This window comes from Maylandia zebra, linkage group LG13 (assembly GCF_041146795.1).
Source record: "Maylandia zebra isolate NMK-2024a linkage group LG13, Mzebra_GT3a, whole genome shotgun sequence".
Taxonomy (NCBI): domain Eukaryota; kingdom Metazoa; phylum Chordata; class Actinopteri; order Cichliformes; family Cichlidae; genus Maylandia; species Maylandia zebra.
Genome location: NC_135179.1, coordinates 1,228,093 through 1,248,469, shown reverse-complemented (window position 1 = coordinate 1,248,469; position 20,377 = coordinate 1,228,093). Strand labels below are relative to the sequence as shown.

Below are 20,377 nucleotides of genomic sequence, written 5' to 3'. Positions count from 1 at the left end.
CCTTTTATTCGATTTTGACTATTTTGTACGAGCGCTGCGTTCTGTGGTGCAAGCAGAATCATCTGCAGCTCAACCTGATAAAGCAAACGACTGTGGACCAGCTGAGGTCCTTTAACATGTGTAGGGTGACACCCTGTTGAGGCCAGTGCGTCCTGGATGCTGTGACATGCTGGAGCAGCAGGTTGAGGGTCGCAGATGCCAGCACACTCAATGCACTGATCCACAAAGCAGGTGATGCTGTGGGTGTGGAGCCGGACTCTCTAAAGGTGCTGTTGAAGAGGTGGATGTTGTCCAAGATGAGGAGATGCTGAAAAGTATCTCCCACCCACTCGGTGACGCGCTGGCCGGTCACAGGAGCAGCTCAGCGTCATGTTTCTCCTTAATGCAAGACAATGGACCAGCTCATTTAGTACTTTTATTCAGGTCTTTGATGTTATTGTCACACAGCCGTCCCACAGGTGTACATATAGTCCAGTATGACAGAAGCATGTGTGCTGTTTGATGTGACTTTAATGAACACAACATTTATGTCAAGTATCCCACGGTGGTTCACTGACGCAGAGACGCGCCTCCCTTCAAATGTTATCTCGTTTGAACTAAAAGTCCAACAGTGTCCTGAGACGCCGTCTGCAGACCGTGTAAACACAGCATGTCCTCTCCGTTACTTCAACAGGTGTCTCAGCTGGTCCTGCAGGTTTTTCGAGTGCTCCACACTGGAGGACAGAGGAACAGAACCAAGCTTACTGCTGAGAAATGCTCCAGCTGTTTCTCTGAGGCATAAACAGCTGTGGTCACACTTACTTCTTCTGAATGGCCTCCTGCCTTAGACAGAGACAGACAGAGAGACTTTACAGCAACCAGTTTAAGCAAAGCCAACAGGTTTCATACATGAAAGAGACGAGTGCTACTTACTGGTACTGTAAATGTGTGGTGATAATGGACATTTTTCTCAGGCTCTGCAAGAGATGAAGAGAGAGAGCAAGAGCACAGACACAGTTTTGGACCTCAGCGAACACCGAGTGTAAAATTGTTTTTGAGGATTTTCTTTCTCCAATAATGAAGCACATCTCATGTGATCGTGGAGATTTCCTCTGACCTATCAGAAGACTACTCACGTCCTCAGAGTGCAGGATAGCATCCTCCTGAATCACCATGCTTCTTGCTGCTTGACCGAGAAGCTGGAAGAGACATCCGCGGCAACGCAATCGTTACGATTATTCAATCAGTACTTCAACTGAGCAAACAAACCTCTATCACCATAGTAACATCTCACAGCTGTTTGTCACAGAAATATCAGGACAGCCGTCTGCAGTTGGAAACCCTGCGACAGACGGGCAGCGCGTCCAGGGTACGCAGCCTGTTGCCCTGTGACAGCTGAGCTTTGCTAAAGCAACCGTGGAAAACTCCACACCCACAGCACATTTAACAGAAAATCCTGAAAACAGGGAAACTCCTCAGGAAAAGGACAGCAGGGTTTTGTTCACTAGGCAAAAGTCTGTTTATTCTACATTACATGGTATTCTGGGATTTGTATCTCCTCCTGGGATCAAACTGGGATCAGGCAAACACTCAGACCCACTGGGTCGTGTTAGCGTTGGACCAGAAGAGTCAGTGTTTGTTTAATATATCGATTTGAAAGATTTGGTTAACAAAACAAAACGAAATTAAACCAGACGCCAGCTGTGCAGACGCACACTAACAATCAGGACTTACACATTTTTAACAAAAACTTCACTTCTCTGGCTTTTAGAAACAGATCTGTTAGGAAGCTTCGTTGAACTTAACTCTTAACTTCACAACAAAACAAGATTCACACGTCCGTGTGTTCGATGAATATCACAAACCTGACTTCCTACTATTATCATGAAGCTGCTTTAAAACAAACCTGCCCAAGTACCTGGAGGAGTTACTGAGATAAGTACACTGTGGCAACGTGCACACACAGACCTGCCACCAGTCGGGATTTCTCCCCACAGTCCAAAGACATGCGTGTGACGTGTAAACACTACGTTCACACGGTGCTTTCACATGAGTCATCTGCTTTATGTTCTTTCATTACAGATGTTTGTAGTAACAGACGCATCACATTTAGAACTGAAAACACGGAGTTCATACAGGACAGTAAATGTCTCTGCAGCTCAAAACTCACAAAGCTGCAAACTACCAGCAACAGAAGACCGTGAGTGAGCGAGTGAAGCACTGCAGCAGGTCAGTGCCCGAAGCATCAGGATGGCCCCAAACTTCTTCCCTCAGCCCATTTGGACTAATGTCACAGTGATATGTTCATGATCCCAGCAACATCCGCTGCTTCCTGCTTTAACTGTTAAACCTAATAATCCTCAACTTTCTACATATGTTCCGCTTTTAATCAGCAGGATTTTCAGTACAATACACACACGTGCGTTTAAATGAAGTCAGGGCACCACGTGTCGAATTTGCCAGAACAACAACTGTCAGCTGTTCACATCTGAAACACCTGGCGCCATAAGACAACTCCAGCTGTCAGAGCAGCCGTCCACTCGTGTCCTGTTTGATTAATAAACAATGATCAGCTACAGTAACGCATATATTACAGCAGCGCTCGTCTTTTGGTGGGTTTTATTTTCTTTGTCAAATATTGAACATAACAGGCTGAATCCTTCCAGCATACACACTGATCTAGTTCCTGTAGTGTTTCCGTTAGCTAACAATGGGCTTTCCATTAGCTAGTTGCTCAAAGCAGACGCTAAAAATCACTAAACTTGAGTTAAAATCACTTGCGTGGCGATACCTCCTGACTGCGGGATCCTTTTAGCACTTGACGTGTCAACGCGATAACATCCCCGCTGCAGGAGCCCACTTTATCGGATAACAAGCCTTTGACAGACTGTCCGAACCGCGGCTGGGAATCAGCTGAAGCCATTTTCCTATGTTGGCTAGCGATGGTGCGCGGGAAAGGACAAACTACACAGCAACGAGTTCAGTAGATTAGATAGGGCTCCGGTGCAGACGCGCAGTCTGGCTGTGTGCAAATAAACTCCGCGTGTTTCTTTCTCACTTGCATACAGTAAAATCACTTTTACTCCATTCTGTTCATCTAGCTTATTATTGACACGTTTCAGATGCGTGACGCTGATTAAAGTTGTACATAGGGTTGCCAACTCCCTGAAAAATAAATAAGGGACACCTCGTGGCCAGGGCCGGGCGACCCAGTTGTCTTCACCCTTCCCAGTGTGGTGAATTTTCTAGCTCTTTTTTTGTGTGTGAAATTATTTTTTTAACCATTTGACTTGAAGTTGATTTAAGTAGATGCATATTCTATTCTTTGTGATATCAACACATGTGAAACAAATGATCATTTAGCCATTTATTTTTAGCTCAAAATGACAACATTAACACAATAAAACAGGTCTCCTTCTTAAACAGAAGCCTGTCATGCTTAACTTTTGAGAATATAAGTAAATCTTTCTTTAAAAGAACTCTGTCCTGCTTAACTTAAAATAATAGAAAACAATAGAAAGAAAAATATTCTTGTAACAGTGCACATTTAGTGCATTTAGTACAATTGGCTTCAGTTGAGGTATTATTTCAGCTTTTCTAAAGCTAATCAGCTGCTCCCGTTTGAAAACCCGCTTGTTCCCATGATTACGCATCTTAACTCATCATCATTATTCATCTATGTATTACTTTTATGTATTAGTCATCTATTTGTTGTAATCATCTATCCTTGCAGTTGCTTATTACACAAAATAAATTATATTATCACACTTCTGGCCACATAGCGCTGATATTCACTGCACATGCCCATATTAACTTTTTCCAGCCAGGTGTTTTCCTTTTCCCATTCTTCCCTTTCTCTGAGGGGAACAAACATTGCTGCTCTAATGCTGGGCTCACACTGTGCGATTTTAGGCCCATTTTGAGCCGATTTTTGAGTGATCGGACCGATTTTGGCCTTCATCGTGCGTCGTGTAGTATACGTGGGGTAACGAGAAGCGATTAACACCTCACGACCAGCTCCCGATCATCAATCGCTCGTGAGGTTCTCACCACAGCCGCTCACACTGCTCATGCGCAAACACGTAAACATCGGTGAAAAAGACGGAGCAGCACGGCTGTGCAGCGTGTGATCTGGACACAAGTGATGGAGGCACAACTTGTAGAACTTTAGAAAGCTCATCCGAGCCTTTTCGATGTGGCATCACAAAATTATCACGACCACAACAACCGTGAAAATAGTTGGATCTACACTGCTGCTCAATCACAGCTGCCTGATGAGTGTTTTTCATTAGCAATTTAGCAAAGTTGATGGTGGTGGTGTGTCTGTGTGAGTGAAAGACAGAGAGAGCGAGCGACAGATTTTCTGTTATAACCTTCATGTTATGGACGCACAGTGTGAGCACTCAGGTCGCATCAGAGCATCGGGCGGTATAGTGTGAGACCTGCATCGTGACCTACCAACTTCTAACCCCTGTGAGTCAATCGTGCAGTTTGAGCAGGAGCTGAATAACGTGACTGAAAAAATCGCACAGTGTCTGCCCAGCTTTAGGTGTACTGTCATCCGAGACTTGCACCGCCGTGTCGGCGTTTGTTTCCCTGTTGGCCATGCTTCTTGTTGTGGTCATCTGTTGTCTTCCGGTATTTTCTCCGTAAGCGACCTTTCCTCGACCAATGAGATAATCTGAATTGTCATACTCGAATTGTCATAAGTGTGCTGTCAGCTCATTGGTCACAAAGCAGGAGAGGGGCTGGGAATTATGTTTTCAAACAAAGCGTTAATTCCATTAAAAGTTATAGACTACTTTTGATTCTCACTGTATTACGGGACAAAGTGCGTCGCTTATTAGCTCAATACGGGACGTGTACTTTTGTTTCTAAATACGGGACGATTCCGTTTTTTAAGGGACGGTTGGCAACCCTAGTTGTACAACATCCAGATTTAAAATGAAACTGTGGTCACATCATATCTTACAGCAAATCAAACTAGGAATGCTACAAAGCAACACATACTCCACCACAAATTAACTTCGTGCATTCGGCGTTTTCCTGCGTGGTTCCCATGCCTTTAATAGCTAACTGGGTCTTCTTTATGATGTCCTGCACAGTTATACACACTTTTACATGCGCGTACTCGCTCATTAAACTGACGTAATACTCACTCTACTAAGTAACTAAGTCCTTTCACACTGTTTCCTGTGTGTGCCTTTGTCTTGTTTTCTATATATTTCCTTTGTTTGCTATTTATTGATTTTACTTTTTCACTCCTGCACAGTTGGTGTGGAGCTCCTGTAATTTCTTTGTACGTGTACAAAGTCAATAAATGGCTATTCTATTCTATTCTGTTCTATTCTGTTCTGTTCTATTCTATTCTGTTCTGTTCTGTTCTATTCTGTTCTATTCTGTTCTGTTCTATTCTATTCTGTTCTATTCTGTTCTATTCTGTTCTATTCTATTCTGTTCTATTCTGTTCTGTTCTATTCTATTCTGTTCTATTCAATTCTGTTCTATTCTGTTCTATTCTGTTCTGTTCTATTCTGTTCTGTTCTATTCTGTTCTATTCTGTTCTGTTCTATTCTGTTCTGTTCTATTCTATTCTATTCTGTTCTATTCTGTTCTGTTTTGTTCTATTCTGTTCTGTTCTATTCTGTTCTGTTCTATTCTATTCTGTTCTATTCTGTTCTATTCTATTCTATTCTGTTCTATTCTGTTTTGTTCTGTTCTGTTCTATTCTGTTCTGTTCTGTTCTGTTCTGTTCTATTCTGTTCTATTCTATTCTATTCTGTTCTATTCTGTTCTGTTCTGTTCTATTCTATTCTATTCTGTTCTATTCTGTTCTGTTCTATTCTGTTCTATTCTGTTCTATTCTATTCTGTTCTGTTCTATTCTATTCTGTTCTATTCAATTCTGTTCTATTCTGTTCTATTCTGTTCTATTCTATTCTGTTCTATTCTGTTCTATTCTGTTCTGTTCTATTCTGTTCTGTTCTATTCTATTCTGTTCTATTCTGTTCTGTTTTGTTCTATTCTGTTCTGTTCTATTCTGTTCTGTTCTATTCTATTCTGTTCTATTCTGTTCTATTCTGTTCTATTCTGTTCTGTTTTGTTCTGTTCTGTTCTACTCTATTCTGTTCTGTTCTGTTCTGTTCTATTCTATTCTGTTCTATTCTGTTCTGTTTTGTTCTGTTCTGTTCTATTCTGTTCTGTTCTGTTCTGTTCTATTCTGTTCTGTTCTATTCTATTCTGTTCTATTCTGTTCTGTTCTATTCTGTTCTATTTTGTTCTGTTCTGTTCTATTCTATTCTGTTCTGTTTTGTTCTATTCTGTTCTGTTCTATTCTGTTCTGTTCTATTCTATTCTGTTCTATTCTGTTCTGTTTTGTTCTATTCTGTTCTGTTCTATTCTGTTCTGTTCTATTCTATTCTGTTCTATTCTGTTCTATTCTGTTCTGTTTTGTTCTATTCTGTTCTGTTCTACTCTATTCTGTTCTGTTCTGTTCTGTTCTATTCTATTCTGTTCTATTCTGTTCTGTTTTGTTCTGTTCTGTTCTATTCTGTTCTGTTCTGTTCTGTTCTATTCTGTTCTGTTCTATTCTATTCTGTTCTATTCTGTTCTGTTCTATTCTGTTCTATTTTGTTCTGTTCTGTTCTATTCTATTCTGTTCTGTTTTGTTCTATTCTGTTCTGTTCTATTCTATTCTGTTCTGTTCTGTTCTATTCTATTCTGTTCTATTCTGTTCTGTTTTGTTCTGTTCTATTCTATTCTGTTCTGTTCTATTCTATTCTGTTCTATTCTGTTCTATTCTATTCTGTTCTGTTTTGTTCTGTTCTATTCTATTCTGTTCTGTTCTATTCTGTTCTATTCTGTTCTGTTCTATTCTGTTCTGTTCTATTCTGTTCTATTCTATTCTGTTCTATTCTATTCTGTTCTGTTTTGTTCTGTTCTGTTCTGTTCTATTCTATTCTGTTCTGTTCTATTCTATTCTGTTTTGTTCTGTTCTGTTCTGTTCTGTTCTGTTCTATTCTGTTCTGTTTTATTCTGTTCTATTCTATTCTATTCTATTCTATTCTATTCTGTTCTGTTCTATTCTATTCTATTCTATTCTGTTCTATTCTGTTCTGTTCTATTCTGTTCTATTCTGTTCTATTCTGTTCTGTTCTGTTCTATTCTATTCTGTTCTATTCTGTTCTGTTCTGTTCTATTCTGTTCTGTTTTGTTCTGTTCTGTTCTATTCTGTTCTGTTCTGTTCTGTTCTATTCTGTTCTGTTCTATTCTATTCTGTTCTATTCTGTTCTGTTCTATTCTGTTCTATTCTATTCTGTTCTATTCTATTCTGTTCTATTTTGTTCTGTTCTGTTCTATTCTATTCTGTTCTGTTTTGTTCTATTCTGTTCTGTTCTATTCTATTCTGTTCTGTTCTGTTCTATTCTATTCTGTTCTATTCTGTTCTGTTTTGTTCTGTTCTATTCTATTCTGTTCTGTTCTATTCTATTCTATTCTGTTCTATTCTGTTCTATTCTATTCTGTTCTGTTTTGTTCTGTTCTATTCTATTCTGTTCTGTTCTATTCTGTTCTATTCTGTTCTGTTCTATTCTGTTCTATTCTATTCTGTTCTATTCTGTTCTGTTTTGTTCTGTTCTGTTCTGTTCTATTCTATTCTGTTCTGTTCTATTCTATTCTGTTTTGTTCTGTTCTGTTCTATTCTGTTCTGTTCTGTTCTGTTCTGTTCTATTCTGTTCTGTTTTATTCTGTTCTATTCTATTCTATTCTATTCTATTCTGTTCTGTTCTATTCTATTCTATTCTGTTCTATTCTGTTCTGTTCTATTCTGTTCTATTCTGTTCTATTCTGTTCTGTTCTGTTCTATTCTATTCTGTTCTATTCTGTTCTGTTCTATTCTGTTCTGTTCTATTTTGTTCTGTTCTATTCTATTCTGTTCTGTTTTGTTCTATTCTGTTCTGTTCTATTCTGTTCTGTTCTATTCTATTCTGTTCTATTCTGTTCCATTCTATTCTGTTCTGTTTTGTTCTGTTCTATTCTATTCTGTTCTGTTCTAATCTATTCTATTCTGTTCTATTCTGTTCTATTCTGTTCTGTTTTGTTCTGTTCTATTCTATTCTGTTCTGTTTTGTTCTGTTCTATTCTATTCTGTTCTGTTCTATTCTGTTCTATTCTATTCTGTTCTGTTTTGTTCTGTTCTATTCTATTCTGTTCTATTCTGTTCTATTCTATTCTGTTCTGTTCTATTCTGTTCTATTCTGTTCTATTCTATTCTGTTCTGTTCTATTCTGTTCTATTCTATTCTGTTCTGTTTTGTTCTGTTCTATTCTATTCTGTTCTATTCTGTTCTGTTCTATTCTATTCTGTTCTATTCCATTCTATTCTGTTCTGTTTTGTTCTGTTCTATTCTATTCTGTTCTGTTCTATTCTATTCTATTCTGTTCTATTCTGTTCTATTCTATTCTGTTCTGTTTTGTTCTGTTCTATTCTATTCTATTCTGTTCTATTCTGTTCTGTTTTATTCTATTCTATTCTATTCTGTTCTATTCTATTCTGTTCTGTTTTGTTCTGTTCTATTCTATTCTGTTCTGTTCTATTCTGTTCTATTCTATTCTGTTCTGTTCTGTTTTGTTCTGTTCTATTCTATTCTGTTCTATTCTGTTCTATTCTATTCCTGTTCTGTCCTGTCCTGTTCTATTCTATTATATTCTGTCCTGTTCTGTTCTTTTCTACACTTTTACAGCATCTTGTGTAGTTCTAGAAAGACTGAGTGTCATCTTATCTTGTTTGAGTTGTCACAGTCCTACAGATTCAAGGACCTGGCCTTGAAGTTGCTGCATAAAAGCAGCGCTCCGCAGTGGTTGGGAAACCTTGAACAGATATTTCCTGGGATGTTTCAGCTCTGTTGAACCAAGCGCCTCTGTCACTGATATGGCTTGGTTTTGGTATCTGTGTGTGTTCATGTTGGTGGGCCTCACTTTGTTAGCACTGCAGTTCAAGTTCAGGATGTCTGCACACGGTTCTAGGGAGCCGCCACACCTCCCTGCACTACCACTCATTGGCAGCCTGCTGAGCCTGCAGAGTGAATTACAACCACATGTGCTTTTCAAAGAACTGCAGGTAAAATACGGACAAACATACTCGCTGATGATGGGCTCCCACAGCGTGATTGTCGTCAACCATCATGTGCACGCCAAAGAAGTCTTGCTCAAGAAGGGAAAGACGTTTGCAGGAAGACCTAGAACTGTGGGTATAACTCTCTCCTAAATGTCCTGTTCTGTTTGGTTGTTTTTTGGATTGGTTTCCATCATGTCGTGTTTGTGATGAAGGTAACTACAGATATTCTGACTAAAGATGGGAAGGACATTGCATTTGGAGACTACAGTGCTACGTGGAAGTTCCACAGGAAGATAGTCCACGCAGCCCTGTGCATGTTTGGAGAAGGCTGTGCCTCTATTGAGAAGACCAGTGAGTACAGTTCACTCCTCTAGTTTGATACCACTCTCTCATGTGAGACTGCGTATGGCAGGCAGATCAGCAGCAATAAATCACAACAGGCAGACGCACTCATTTAAACGAACACACTCGAGGACTTTTTTTACTCTTCAAAGCATTTAAGCATAGATTTAAGTTAAAGAGAAATATCTAATGCAATGATCAGTCAGCAGGTGGAAAGGATCTGTTTTTACAAAGTGATTGGTCGTTCTACTCTCATTCTACTCTCATTCTACTCTCATTCTACTCTAGCACAATGAAAATAATAAAGAGAAACAATAACGTTTATTTATATAGAGCTCACAACAAAAGTTTGGCAACAGTAGGAAACTGTGTGTGTGTGTGTGTGTGTGTGTGTGTGTGTGTGTGTGTGTGTGTGTGTGTGTGTGTGCGTGTGTGTGTGTGTGTGTGTGCGTGTGTGTGTGTGTGTGTGTGTGTGTACAGAGAGATTTCAAATGCTCCAAATGCAGTAATATCTGCTGTAGTGTTTCTAAGTATGATAAATATGTAAGGTAATGAACTTTGTCTTGCCCAGTTTGTGCAGAGGCCCAGTCTCTGTGCTCCGTGCTGTCAGAGGCAGCAGACGTGGGGCTGGCCCTGGATCTTTCTCCCGAGCTGACTCGCACCGTCACCAATGTTATCTGCTCTCTCTGCTTCAACTCGTCCTACTGCCGAGGCGACCCAGAGTTTGAGAATATGCTGCAGTACAGCCAGGGCATTGTGGACACTGTGGCCAAAGACAGCCTGGTGGACATTTTCCCCTGGCTGCAGGTAAGCAGCAAGAACTCAGAGCAGAAACAATCAGACCGCAGTGTAAATGTAGGCAATCAACAGAAAGATAAAGGCCGCCTCGTTGCGTTTCCTTAGTGGGATTACTGCCACTCTGGTGTTGCTTAGAATCTATGGTGAAAGAATGTGAAGAGTGTCTGATCCACACACATTTGCAGTGCATGTTTATAATGATGCTAGCACGATCGAGCTCTCGCAGCACATTGTGAGCGATGAGCAAGAAGGTGACAGTTGGACCGTGATGTTTATCAGGCTGTTTTTGTCTTTATCACAGATCTTTCCTAATGCAGACCTACGTCTCCTGAAACACTGTGTTTCCATGAGAGACAAACTTCTACAGAAGAAATTTGACGAACACAAGGTAACCCTTTAACCACGGGGCCATTAGTGTTTGAAATTTAAAGGTAGTGTACAGTACAAACTGCTCTCTTAGTCATGTGCCCCGTACCTTATACCACATACTTGGTTCCTTTCATTTGTACAAATGCATCGGCAACATTTGAGGCAGAAAAACCACAATGTTGTAGTAGAGCTGTGATCCTGTGCAGCTGTGAGATGGTGGACATTATCACACAGAGACATACTTGACTACAGCGGTCACATTAGGTTGCTTTGCTAAATAAATACAAAGCGTTCTGTACGCTGTATCCTGTACGCTGACATGCTGCTCCCTCACAGGTGAATTACAGCGACCACGTGCAGAGAGACCTGATAGACGCTCTGCTAAGAGCCAAGCGCAGTGCGGAGAACAACAACACATCAGAGATAAGTGCAGAGTCCGTGGGCCTGAGTGATGACCACATTCTCATGACAGTGGGAGACATCTTTGGCGCTGGCGTGGAAACCACTACCACTGTGCTCAAATGGGCCATAACGTACCTGATTCATCACCCAGAGGTAAGGCTCGATCAGCAGCAGTGTTTCCACGAGGCGCGTGGCGTGGGTTTCAAAGATGTCTGATGAAAACGACCCTTCTCCTCCTCTCTGTCTGTGGTCTAAAACATGTTTAAAACTCTGAATCTAATTAAGTTTAAGCATCTTTTTACAAACTATACCTATGCAACATCATCAACACACACAAAGTCATTAATAAAGTCAGTTGTTGTGAAGCTGCAAGAAAACCACAGCTGAATGAAGCATACAGACTCCAGGTGGCTGCAGCTGCAGATCAGGTTACTCACCTGCCCGGAGTGTGAATGTGAAAGCACACATATGAAAACATGCCAAGTCTCACAACACGTAAGTGATGTTAATCTGAACTTGTGTAGTAGCATGCCACACCCTTTATTCCCATTAATGTCCAACTTGCAGCAGCCAATGGGAATAATATTTTTATTGATTCTAATCAAATGCAACAGAGAAAAACGTGTGAATCCTGAGTGTGTGAAGCTGTTAAAGAGCATCTCCGATGCACAGTGACTCTACTGCTTCATGTTTAGATGCAAAGACGTATCCAGGATGAGCTGGACAGGACGGTGGGTGACAGCCGCTCTCCTAAACTCACCGACCGAGGCAGTCTGCCCTATCTGGAGGCCACCATTAGGGAGTTATTACGGATTCGCCCCGTGGCACCTCTACTCATCCCCCACGTGGCTCTCTGTGACACCAGGTACAGCGATGCTCACTGAGTTCACCCATTTAATAAAGCCATGTTGACACACAGCAGAGGTGACTGCTGACTGCATCGATCTATTAAAATGACACACTTCTGTGAAAAGTGACCAGGCTGTTTATTAGGACAGGAAGCTTACTGCTCTGTACTGACAAGTAGGACTGATCTGGGATCTTCTGTTTCTGAATGAAGTCTTAAAAATACATTTACCTGATGCACAAACACCATTGTCAATCCCATGAGTGAACTGGGAGCTCTTGTCTCTGTAGCCTTGGAGATTTCACAGTGAGGAAGGGAACTCGAGTCATTATCAACCTGTGGGCTCTGCACCATGACGAGAAGGAGTGGAAGAACCCAGAGCGGTTTGACCCTGGTAAGAGCAAACATCTGTCCACAGTTTAATATCCAGTTATGGAAACTGATTTTATTCTCTGAGGCAAACGTCTGTTTGGTTTCTTCCCTCAGTCAAGGATGATTAATGGTGATAGAAAGGCAGACACTGTCTCTGGCTCCTATCATTGTTATGGCTTTTGGCTACTTAAGTTAATACACAATAACAGTGACATCAGGGTGCTTTGAATTGTATGTTAAAGACCCGACAAACACCCTGTTTTTGATGGTTTTTGGGTTGAAGAAGTCACCTGGATGAGTGACGAAACGTTTCTCCCACTAAAAAAACGGCCACGTCCAGATGAACAGAATCAACGTTTGGGGATTTACTTACCTGGATCATTGAGCATGCCATCCATCCATCCATTCGCTTCCGCTTATCCTTTTCAGGGTCGCGGGGGGCGCTGGAGCCTATCCCAGCTGCAGCATTGAGCATGCATCAAACAATAATTTTTGGACTTTCAAATTCTCCAAGGAATCTGAAAGTCCAAGGAGAAAGGACTCTAATAGCAGCAAGTCAGTGTCTCACCAGGAAACCCTCACCTTAGGGGATACCTGGAGTCTTGTTCCCGTTTGATTCACCGCCACTGTTTTAAGATCGAGACAAATACATGAAATCCTGAACCAACATATGTATACAGGCTGGATCTGACAGTTCTTTTAGTTTAGCTTCTGTGACCATCCCAGCTGGTGAAACCTGTTGTTGTTGCTCTGCAGGCCGGTTCTTGAATAGTGAAGGCACAGGACTGACGATCCCATCACCCAGCTACCTGCCCTTCGGTGCTGGGCTGAGAGTATGTCTAGGTGAGGCCTTGGCCAAGATGGAGCTCTTTCTCTTCCTGTCCTGGATCCTGCAGCGCTTCACTCTGACTGTCCCACCAGGCCATGATCTGCCAAGTCTGGAGGGAAAGTTCGGAGTGGTCCTGCAGCCGGCCAAGTACAAGGTGAATGCCACAATCAGACCAGACTGGGCAAGACATAAGTGCCAGGCAGAATAGTCCTATGGCTGTGAATACGTACGCACCATCAAGAAGGAAAGCAAGCTTGCAGCACTGTGACATGAAATCTTATTTTTCTGAAGTGTAACACAGTCTCCTGTAACAGCTCCAAACAGTCTCTTTATTTTTCTACTGTGAGGAGAACGTATCGGCCGGTGTCGCTAACTCTGCTGACATCAGGAGGCAGGATGCTTTCTCATTTTCAAATGTACAAGGTGACGTCTGTGATGAGATCATATAACACAGGATGTCCATTCACAGGATGTACACCCAAAATTTACTGCAAAAACTAACCCACAACACAAAGATGTAACCAGGTAATCTCAAAATGTATCCACTTTATTTTGATCCTGAGAACACAAATAAAGGTTTACACGGTAGAAATGTACTGCAGTGAAAGGAACAGGATGTCCCTTGTGGAGATACAGAAATTCTTTTATTGCTGCCGTATAACCTGCATCATTATAACTGCATTAATAACATTCTTTACAGCATCATTCCACTTAATAATATTTCTCACAGTATTGATACTGCATTACAGCTGTTTATTGAAGATGTCCATTTGAGGATCCTTTTATTATGATAACTTTTATTACAGGTACAGCCAGAAGTATTTTATGCACATTGCATATCTGTGCTTATTTCGAGTTGATGTTCGGTTCATTAAAGGTTTTAAGCTTCACTGGCGTGACTGTCCAGGTGATCCATGCTGAGGGAAACTAGAACATAGAAGGATAACTGCATACATGCTCACAGTACATATAATACATATAATCTAGGAATGTGTCCGGCCTGAGGCCTTAACTCATTTGGAGTCTCACTATATTTTATTCTACTTGGTAACAGACGACCAGAGTCAATAATTAGCCTCAGAGACCCTGAGGGCTTGAAGTTTACTACCTTGTATGGAAGGTGTTATAGAAAAGAGAAGTTCTATGTCTGCTTATAGCTATTAAAGATGTACGATTAACTGTGACTAATGTCTGGAACCTATTTTAATCTGTCATTGACGCCATGGGGGGGCGTGTACCCCACTGCTTTATAAGTATCCACAACATGTATTTTGGTCAGAGGACATGTGCTGATGTTTTCTCCTGGTAAATAAACTCATCGTTTGATTGCACTTCTCTGGGGCCTCCGTGGTTTGTCTCACTGCTCTGCATTGATCGATTTCGCGACACCCCCATCAAATGTAAATTATGTTTACTCAATATAGTAAATATACTTGCATATACATATAAGTAGGAGAACTGCTTAAGGACAAGGATGTATACATAAACATATCCAGACCCAGCTCGCAGGAACCTGTGACAACAGTTTGTCTCCTGTTGCTCCGGCTTTTCTTTTAATTTGGTGTTGAGTCATAAACGAATCATCGTCCTGCATCTGCACCCTTCATCAGTGTGACTGCAATCACACCTGCAGCGTCACATCAAACGTTCCCATTTTATCCTTCTCACCTTACTACTCTACATTGTTGCTCTGTCCATTAAGGGCCATTCTGTTTTATTTAAAGAGCAAATATTGGGCCCATGTGGAAACGTATGCTCTAAAACAACCTCTTTCTATGTTTTTATGTCTCATACATGTAACTGCAAAAGCACTTCAAACCAGTTTGTCATACAAGAAAAATTTAATATGACACGAGAAACAAGTTAAAAGAATTACCCCACAAAATACTTCAATGTGGCATCACCAGGTTTTCACCCAACAAGAATCAGATGCTGCGTTTAGACTTTGGGCTTCAGGATGTATATCATACAAACCCTGGTGTCATGTTTCTTGAAGAACTGGATCATAAATGTGATGCAAATATAAAAATGTTGTTTTCTGGGAAGTTTCTTATAAAACATTTAGCATGATAAACTTAAACCCTGAGAAACAGCCAATGAAATGATGGCAAAGAGCCTCAGATCTGTTTACATCCTCTTACATTTCAGTCAAAATGTATGAAAAACTGATCAGCATTTGTTTGGCTCATGGTTAGGCCGTGAATGCACAGCCCGAATTCATATAGCATAACAATTAGAGTGCAAACATGTAGCTCGGACGCTAAGAGAACACCAAACGTTCTGGGCTCAGAATGAGGTGGAAGAAGGTTCTTTCTAAAGCCTCGTTAGACTTACAGCTAACATCACTGGACCTACATTACTGTCTTTGAAATGCCAAAACTCTAACAGCAATGTTTTGTTCATTTAAAAAACCACATCACAGATCAAACGTTATGTAGTGAAGAAATGAGAACAGATAATATAGGATACGTAAAAACAGGAAAACAAACAACAGTCAGAAACTCGGGGAATCCTGTGTGAGCTGTGTGAAAGAACCTGATGTGCAAGTAACAAGTACAAGTACAAGTACAGTAACGCGTTACTGTAATCTGATTACTTTTTTCAAGTAATGAGTAAAGTAAGGGATTACTATTGCAAAAACGGTAATTAGATTACCGTTACTTTCCCGTAGGAACGCTGCGTTACTGCGTTACTAAAACCGTGATATTTTTGCGAGAATGTCTCACGACAGTGACGTAAGCGAGTGCGACGTTCGTGACAACAGCTGTGTGCAGATCAACAATGGATCATATATGAGTGCAGAGAGAGTATGAGCGTGCAGCGTTTAAAGCGTGGAAGTACTGACCTTACTTTGAGTTTGATTCCATAAAAAGTGACAAAAACATTAGTGTCCGCTGTGCGTGGGAAGAAAACTTCTTTTTACAGCGAAAAAAACCCCTAAACTTCCAACAAGCACCGAGTAGCTACGACGTGATGGGAAACTCACAGAGAAACTCACGGATTCTTCCACTGACCGCGGCACACCTGCACCAGGGTAAACCTCCGCCTACCCTGCTCCTGCTTTACAGGTAAAAATAGAGCAACAGGACCGCTGAGTCTTTGACTTTATTTATTTTCTGCTGTGTTTTACTTGCATCTATTTGAAAGACTGAGTGTAAACACACAAAATATTTTATTTTATGAGCTGGAATGTGCAGAAAATAGGTTTAAATGTTAAACTAATTTATTCAACTCAGAGAATGTTGCATATAATTAAATTTTTGCTTGATGCATAAAGTTAAAAGATTAAAAATAATAAAACAAGTTTTAAAAAGAGACTTTTCCATTTGATTACATTTTGTATGATGGATTATGTAGAAAAAGTAGAATTGGGCTGAAAGATCTATCACTTTATCACCTACTCAGGTTGCAAATTGGGTTTTTAAAAAGTAACTAAGTAACTAAGCAATTAATTACTTTTGAAAATAAGTAATCAGTAAAGTAACTGGATTACTTTCTGGGGGAAGTAATCAGTAATTAGTTACTGATTACTTTTTTCAAGTAACTTGACCAACACTGGCTGTGTGTCATTTGTGGGCGGCTCTTGTACAGCTCTGTATGTTAATGTGTCTTTTGGGCGTGTCTTGTAGGCGGGGCTTCTGTGTGCCTTGTGGGCGGGTGTTCTACAGCTGTATGTGTTTGGTCATCACAGATGTCTTATTCCCCAAAGTACCCAGACTGTTGCTTATCGTTTTATGTGTTGGGTTTCATCACACGCTCTTCTAAGATTTTCTGACACCAGCAGCACAGACACTTCTTGTCCTAATGTAGCTAACACCAGCTCCGCCCTACACGGCTAGGACACCTCAGAGCATCTGTTGGTTGCCCAATAGAAAGCCTCCATTTTGATGTAAAATAGGTCTAAATATTCCCAACTGATCATTCAGGTTACTCTTCAGTACTAACAGATCCTGTTCTGCCTTCACACAGGTTGTTAAAGTGGGCAGAAAGAGGACAGCTCTCAATGGAGCAATTTCAAAGATTGTTGCTGGGCACCTCAAAATCAAAAGATGACAACTATAACAGGAAGTAAAGTGTGATGTTTGTTCAAGGACAAACGGGTAATTCCAACCATTCAGTGCCATTTGAGTCCTCATGACAGAACCGAGTATATTTTGTATAAAAGTGGGCCTTTGCTCATGTCTAAAAGCTCGTCCTACACTATTCCCCCCCCCACAACGTAATCATATGTATCCAAGCTTAGTTACTTTTACAATAATCACTGATTTTTTAGTACAAGTAAAGTTAATAAGCCATGTTCCCAATCATCTTTGTTCAAACCCTTTTGCAAGAAATGTCTCTTCATGACTTTAATCATTTTATTAAAAAATTGATCATTTTAAATAAAATTTCTAAAATGAATATGAAACTTTTCCAACCTTTAGGGGAAATATAACTTTATTGAACATTAAGGATGACTGGGGCATAAAGTCTCTAATGAATGTAAATAAAACCGTCGATCAGGTGACTCTGAGGCTTCGTTGTGCTCTTCTGTTTTCTGCCTTGTAGTTTAACGTCTGTACGCGTCGTTCTGGTGGAGGTCTCTCTTCTTGTTAGCAGGACGTTCTTCCCTCTCACAGCATTAATTTATCAACAGTCTTATGTAATTAAGGGTTGCAGTATTCATCTTACAATGTAAATCACACTGGAAAAACTACGGTTAAGAAGTGAATTTTATTCAAATCAAACAGTGTGTGCCACATTCAGCCATGTCCAAACCTGACATGACAAATGCATTAAAATCTCAAACTAAAATAAACTGAGACAATGAGTTGATACTGTTACGAAAATATAAACGAATCCTGATGCAGATGTTCCTCTGGATCCAGGTGCTGTTACAATAACAAAATAATGTTAACAAGGTAAATATTTGTGTAACTCTAAATCCTAAATGATGGAGAGGAGACAGATGTGGACAATCCTGGTGACAGCATCTACACACACTGTCCACATAGCCTTTTATCATCTGTTACCATCACAGCAAAGACACTCGGTGGTCCGACACAGGTGATGCACAAACCTGCTTCATTGTCTAAACACACGTATTACACTTTAATCTCCAAGTTCAAACAATAATGTCAGATTTGGACTATAACACCCGTCTCTCTCCAACAGTTTGTATCTGATATGGTTTCACGTACAGAGGGGTGACATTTATATTTACAAAGAGCATAAAGTCTGTCCTGTAACAGGATCAGTGATCCCGACAGTAGACTGAAGGACGCTGTGCTTCCAAAGATCTTCTCATATTTGCTGTTCTGCAGAAATCTGATCTAACATGTTGGAACAAAACATCCCAAACTGTGTGTTTCATCACTGTTAATGGTGATCCTGTGATCCTGGAAAAGACCGAGCCATCAAGTTACAAATGTTTTATTACAGGTTAAAGGTCATCACTCAGGACAGCTGTGTGTGGATAAACTGTTGACAAACAGGCAAAAATAATGGAGTTTTTCCCATTAAGTCTTATCTCAGTGTGTTACTGAATGTATATTAAACCAGGCTCCCTGAACACTCCCAACATTAAAACACTGGGTGCAGGTACTTTGGGATGTACCGCTCACCCAGGGAGTCCCACCTGGCTTCACAGCAGGACAACAACGACAATATTCCAGCAAACAGTTCCCAACCCGATCATCTGAAAGCAGGGTCGTGTTGCAAGGAAGCAGCTGGACCTGCACAGGATTCAGCAGACGGCTGGAAAGTCCGATTTAACGCTCCGTTTCTCTGTAGATAATTTGAATAAACTGGGGTTGCTCTTTAAGTGAGACCACAAAATGTAATGTTACAGGTTCCCAAAACTTCTAACAAAGCACTCTTATCACAATCACAAGGAAAACCAGAAAGAACAGGAAACAAACGACTGATTGGAGTGTGAATGACCACGTGACCTTCTGTGGACCCTCTGATCTTCTCTAAGTTCACCTGTGGGTCAAACAGGACTCCAGCATGAATATATGCTGGTTTCACTGCAGCGCTGCATGTCTGCAGAGGGACTGCCATCTATTGGTTAAACTAGGTCATTACAATATTGTTATTTGTGTTAATGGCAGCTCAACTTCGTGAACTCACCTCATCACCCAGCGAGGCTGCAGACACATGCCTGAGCCACGTCAGTGGTTTCAAACAGTTTCCAAAAGTAAATCATTTTGTCCTCGTCAGTCTCAGCAGATCATCATGAAAACATTTCTCATGGTAAGAGTTGAAACACAGACAGCAGTAAAGTGGAGGGTCCACTTTCATCCAGACAGACAGACGAGCGCAAATATTCCCAGGATTAAACAAAAGGAGCCATCGAAGGTGAGCATGTGTGATCAGAATGTTAAACTGTGATGGTCTCTGCAGCTCGCTCCTGTTATCTGCAGTGAAGCCTTCACTGAAATGGATGAGCTACAAATATAGCTGGATAATAATTCTCACAAGGCGCACATGTCAGGCACACACACATTATGAAATCATACAAACGTATGGCGTCTCCCATTGTGCATTATGTTTTTGAACATTTCATAAAGTAAAGTAAATCCGTCGGGTATCTTTGTTGGACAGACATCAATTCTGACGCCTAAAGAACCAAACGGGACAAAAAAACACTTTTATCATGTCTCCCTGTGTTGATCTTCATTGTGCAGCACCTTTGTCAACATTCGTTGTTTTAAATGTGCCATAAAAATACATTTGACTTTGACTATGACGGCAGAGCTCACAGCAGAATACGTGTGTAATATTTAACAGATGTCTGACCTGTTCCAGCGACTCATCAGAACTTTGATTTTTGCTGCTGTTACAGGGACAAAGTGCCTGAAACCCTGGAGAGAAACACTAAAAAACATCTGTTTGTGCATCCGTGCAGCTTCTTCTGCTAATTCAATTCACACTTGTTGCCAGATAGTGTGAGAAATGAAGAAGATTCATCAAACTGCAAAGAATTTTGGGAGGCCACCAGAGATGCAGATACATCGGTATTTAAAGGAAAAAGCTGAACACCACGTAATAAACAGGCTCCAGAAAACCTTCCCAGCTGTGTGTTGGTGCAACCAAACAAAATTTGAAATCACAGCCAGTGTAGCCTGTGGTGCACCGTGCGTGCAAGACTTATAAAAGCACCATTCATCTTTTTCAGGTTAATTCAGCTAGACACCAACCCACAGTCCAACACAGCTCTGTAGCTGTCAGTTAGTTCTGCACAGCCAGGCTTCCTGGTTAAAAGCCAGGATAGAGAGCGGCGGTGGATAACTCGGGCTTTCAGTTTCACGTGGCAACAGGAAACACCTGCACACGCGTGCGCTC

At 40.8% G+C, this 20,377-nt stretch overlaps 2 protein-coding genes across 2 annotated transcripts; one reads left to right on the top strand and one right to left on the bottom strand.

Moving 5' to 3' along the window:
- Positions 1 to 402: 402 nt before the first annotated feature.
- Positions 403 to 2,944, bottom strand: borcs7 (BLOC-1 related complex subunit 7). The gene is made up of 5 exons (XM_004573801.4): positions 2,771 to 2,944; positions 1,116 to 1,178; positions 913 to 956; positions 802 to 822; positions 403 to 713 (listed from the first exon to the last, which is right to left on the bottom strand). Exons 1-5 carry the CDS (start codon positions 2,900 to 2,902, stop codon positions 662 to 664), a joined length of 312 nt encoding a protein of 103 aa, XP_004573858.1. The 5' UTR covers positions 2,903 to 2,944; the 3' UTR covers positions 403 to 661.
- Positions 2,945 to 8,834: 5,890 nt separating this feature from the next.
- cyp17a1 (cytochrome P450, family 17, subfamily A, polypeptide 1) lies at positions 8,835 to 14,382 on the top strand. The gene is made up of 8 exons (XM_004573805.2): positions 8,835 to 9,221; positions 9,305 to 9,443; positions 10,006 to 10,241; positions 10,534 to 10,620; positions 10,938 to 11,156; positions 11,699 to 11,868; positions 12,141 to 12,244; positions 12,979 to 14,382. The coding sequence occupies exons 1-8, from the start codon at positions 8,907 to 8,909 to the stop codon at positions 13,257 to 13,259; spliced, it is 1,551 nt and encodes a 516-aa protein (XP_004573862.2). The 5' UTR covers positions 8,835 to 8,906; the 3' UTR covers positions 13,260 to 14,382.
- Positions 14,383 to 20,377: the final 5,995 nt, after the last annotated feature.

Bases quoted from the DNA above. Each gene is read 5' to 3' on its own strand.
- borcs7 (XM_004573801.4), bottom strand. From the start codon at position 2,902: ATGGCTTCAGCTGATTCCCAGCCGCGGTTCGGACAGTCTGTCAAAGGC. The intron at 1,179-2,770 runs GTATCGCCACGC...TGTCTCTTCCAG, and splicing joins AAGGATCCCGCAGTCAGGAG to CTTCTCGGTCAAGCAGCAAG. The intron at 823-912 runs GTAAGTAGCACT...TCTCTGTCTAAG, and splicing joins ACCACACATTTACAGTACCA to GCAGGAGGCCATTCAGAAGA.
- cyp17a1 (XM_004573805.2), top strand. From the start codon at position 8,907: ATGGCTTGGTTTTGGTATCTGTGTGTGTTCATGTTGGTGGGCCTCACT. The intron at 9,444-10,005 runs GTGAGTACAGTT...TGTCTTGCCCAG, and splicing joins TGCCTCTATTGAGAAGACCA to TTTGTGCAGAGGCCCAGTCT. The intron at 10,621-10,937 runs GTAACCCTTTAA...GCTCCCTCACAG, and splicing joins AGAAATTTGACGAACACAAG to GTGAATTACAGCGACCACGT.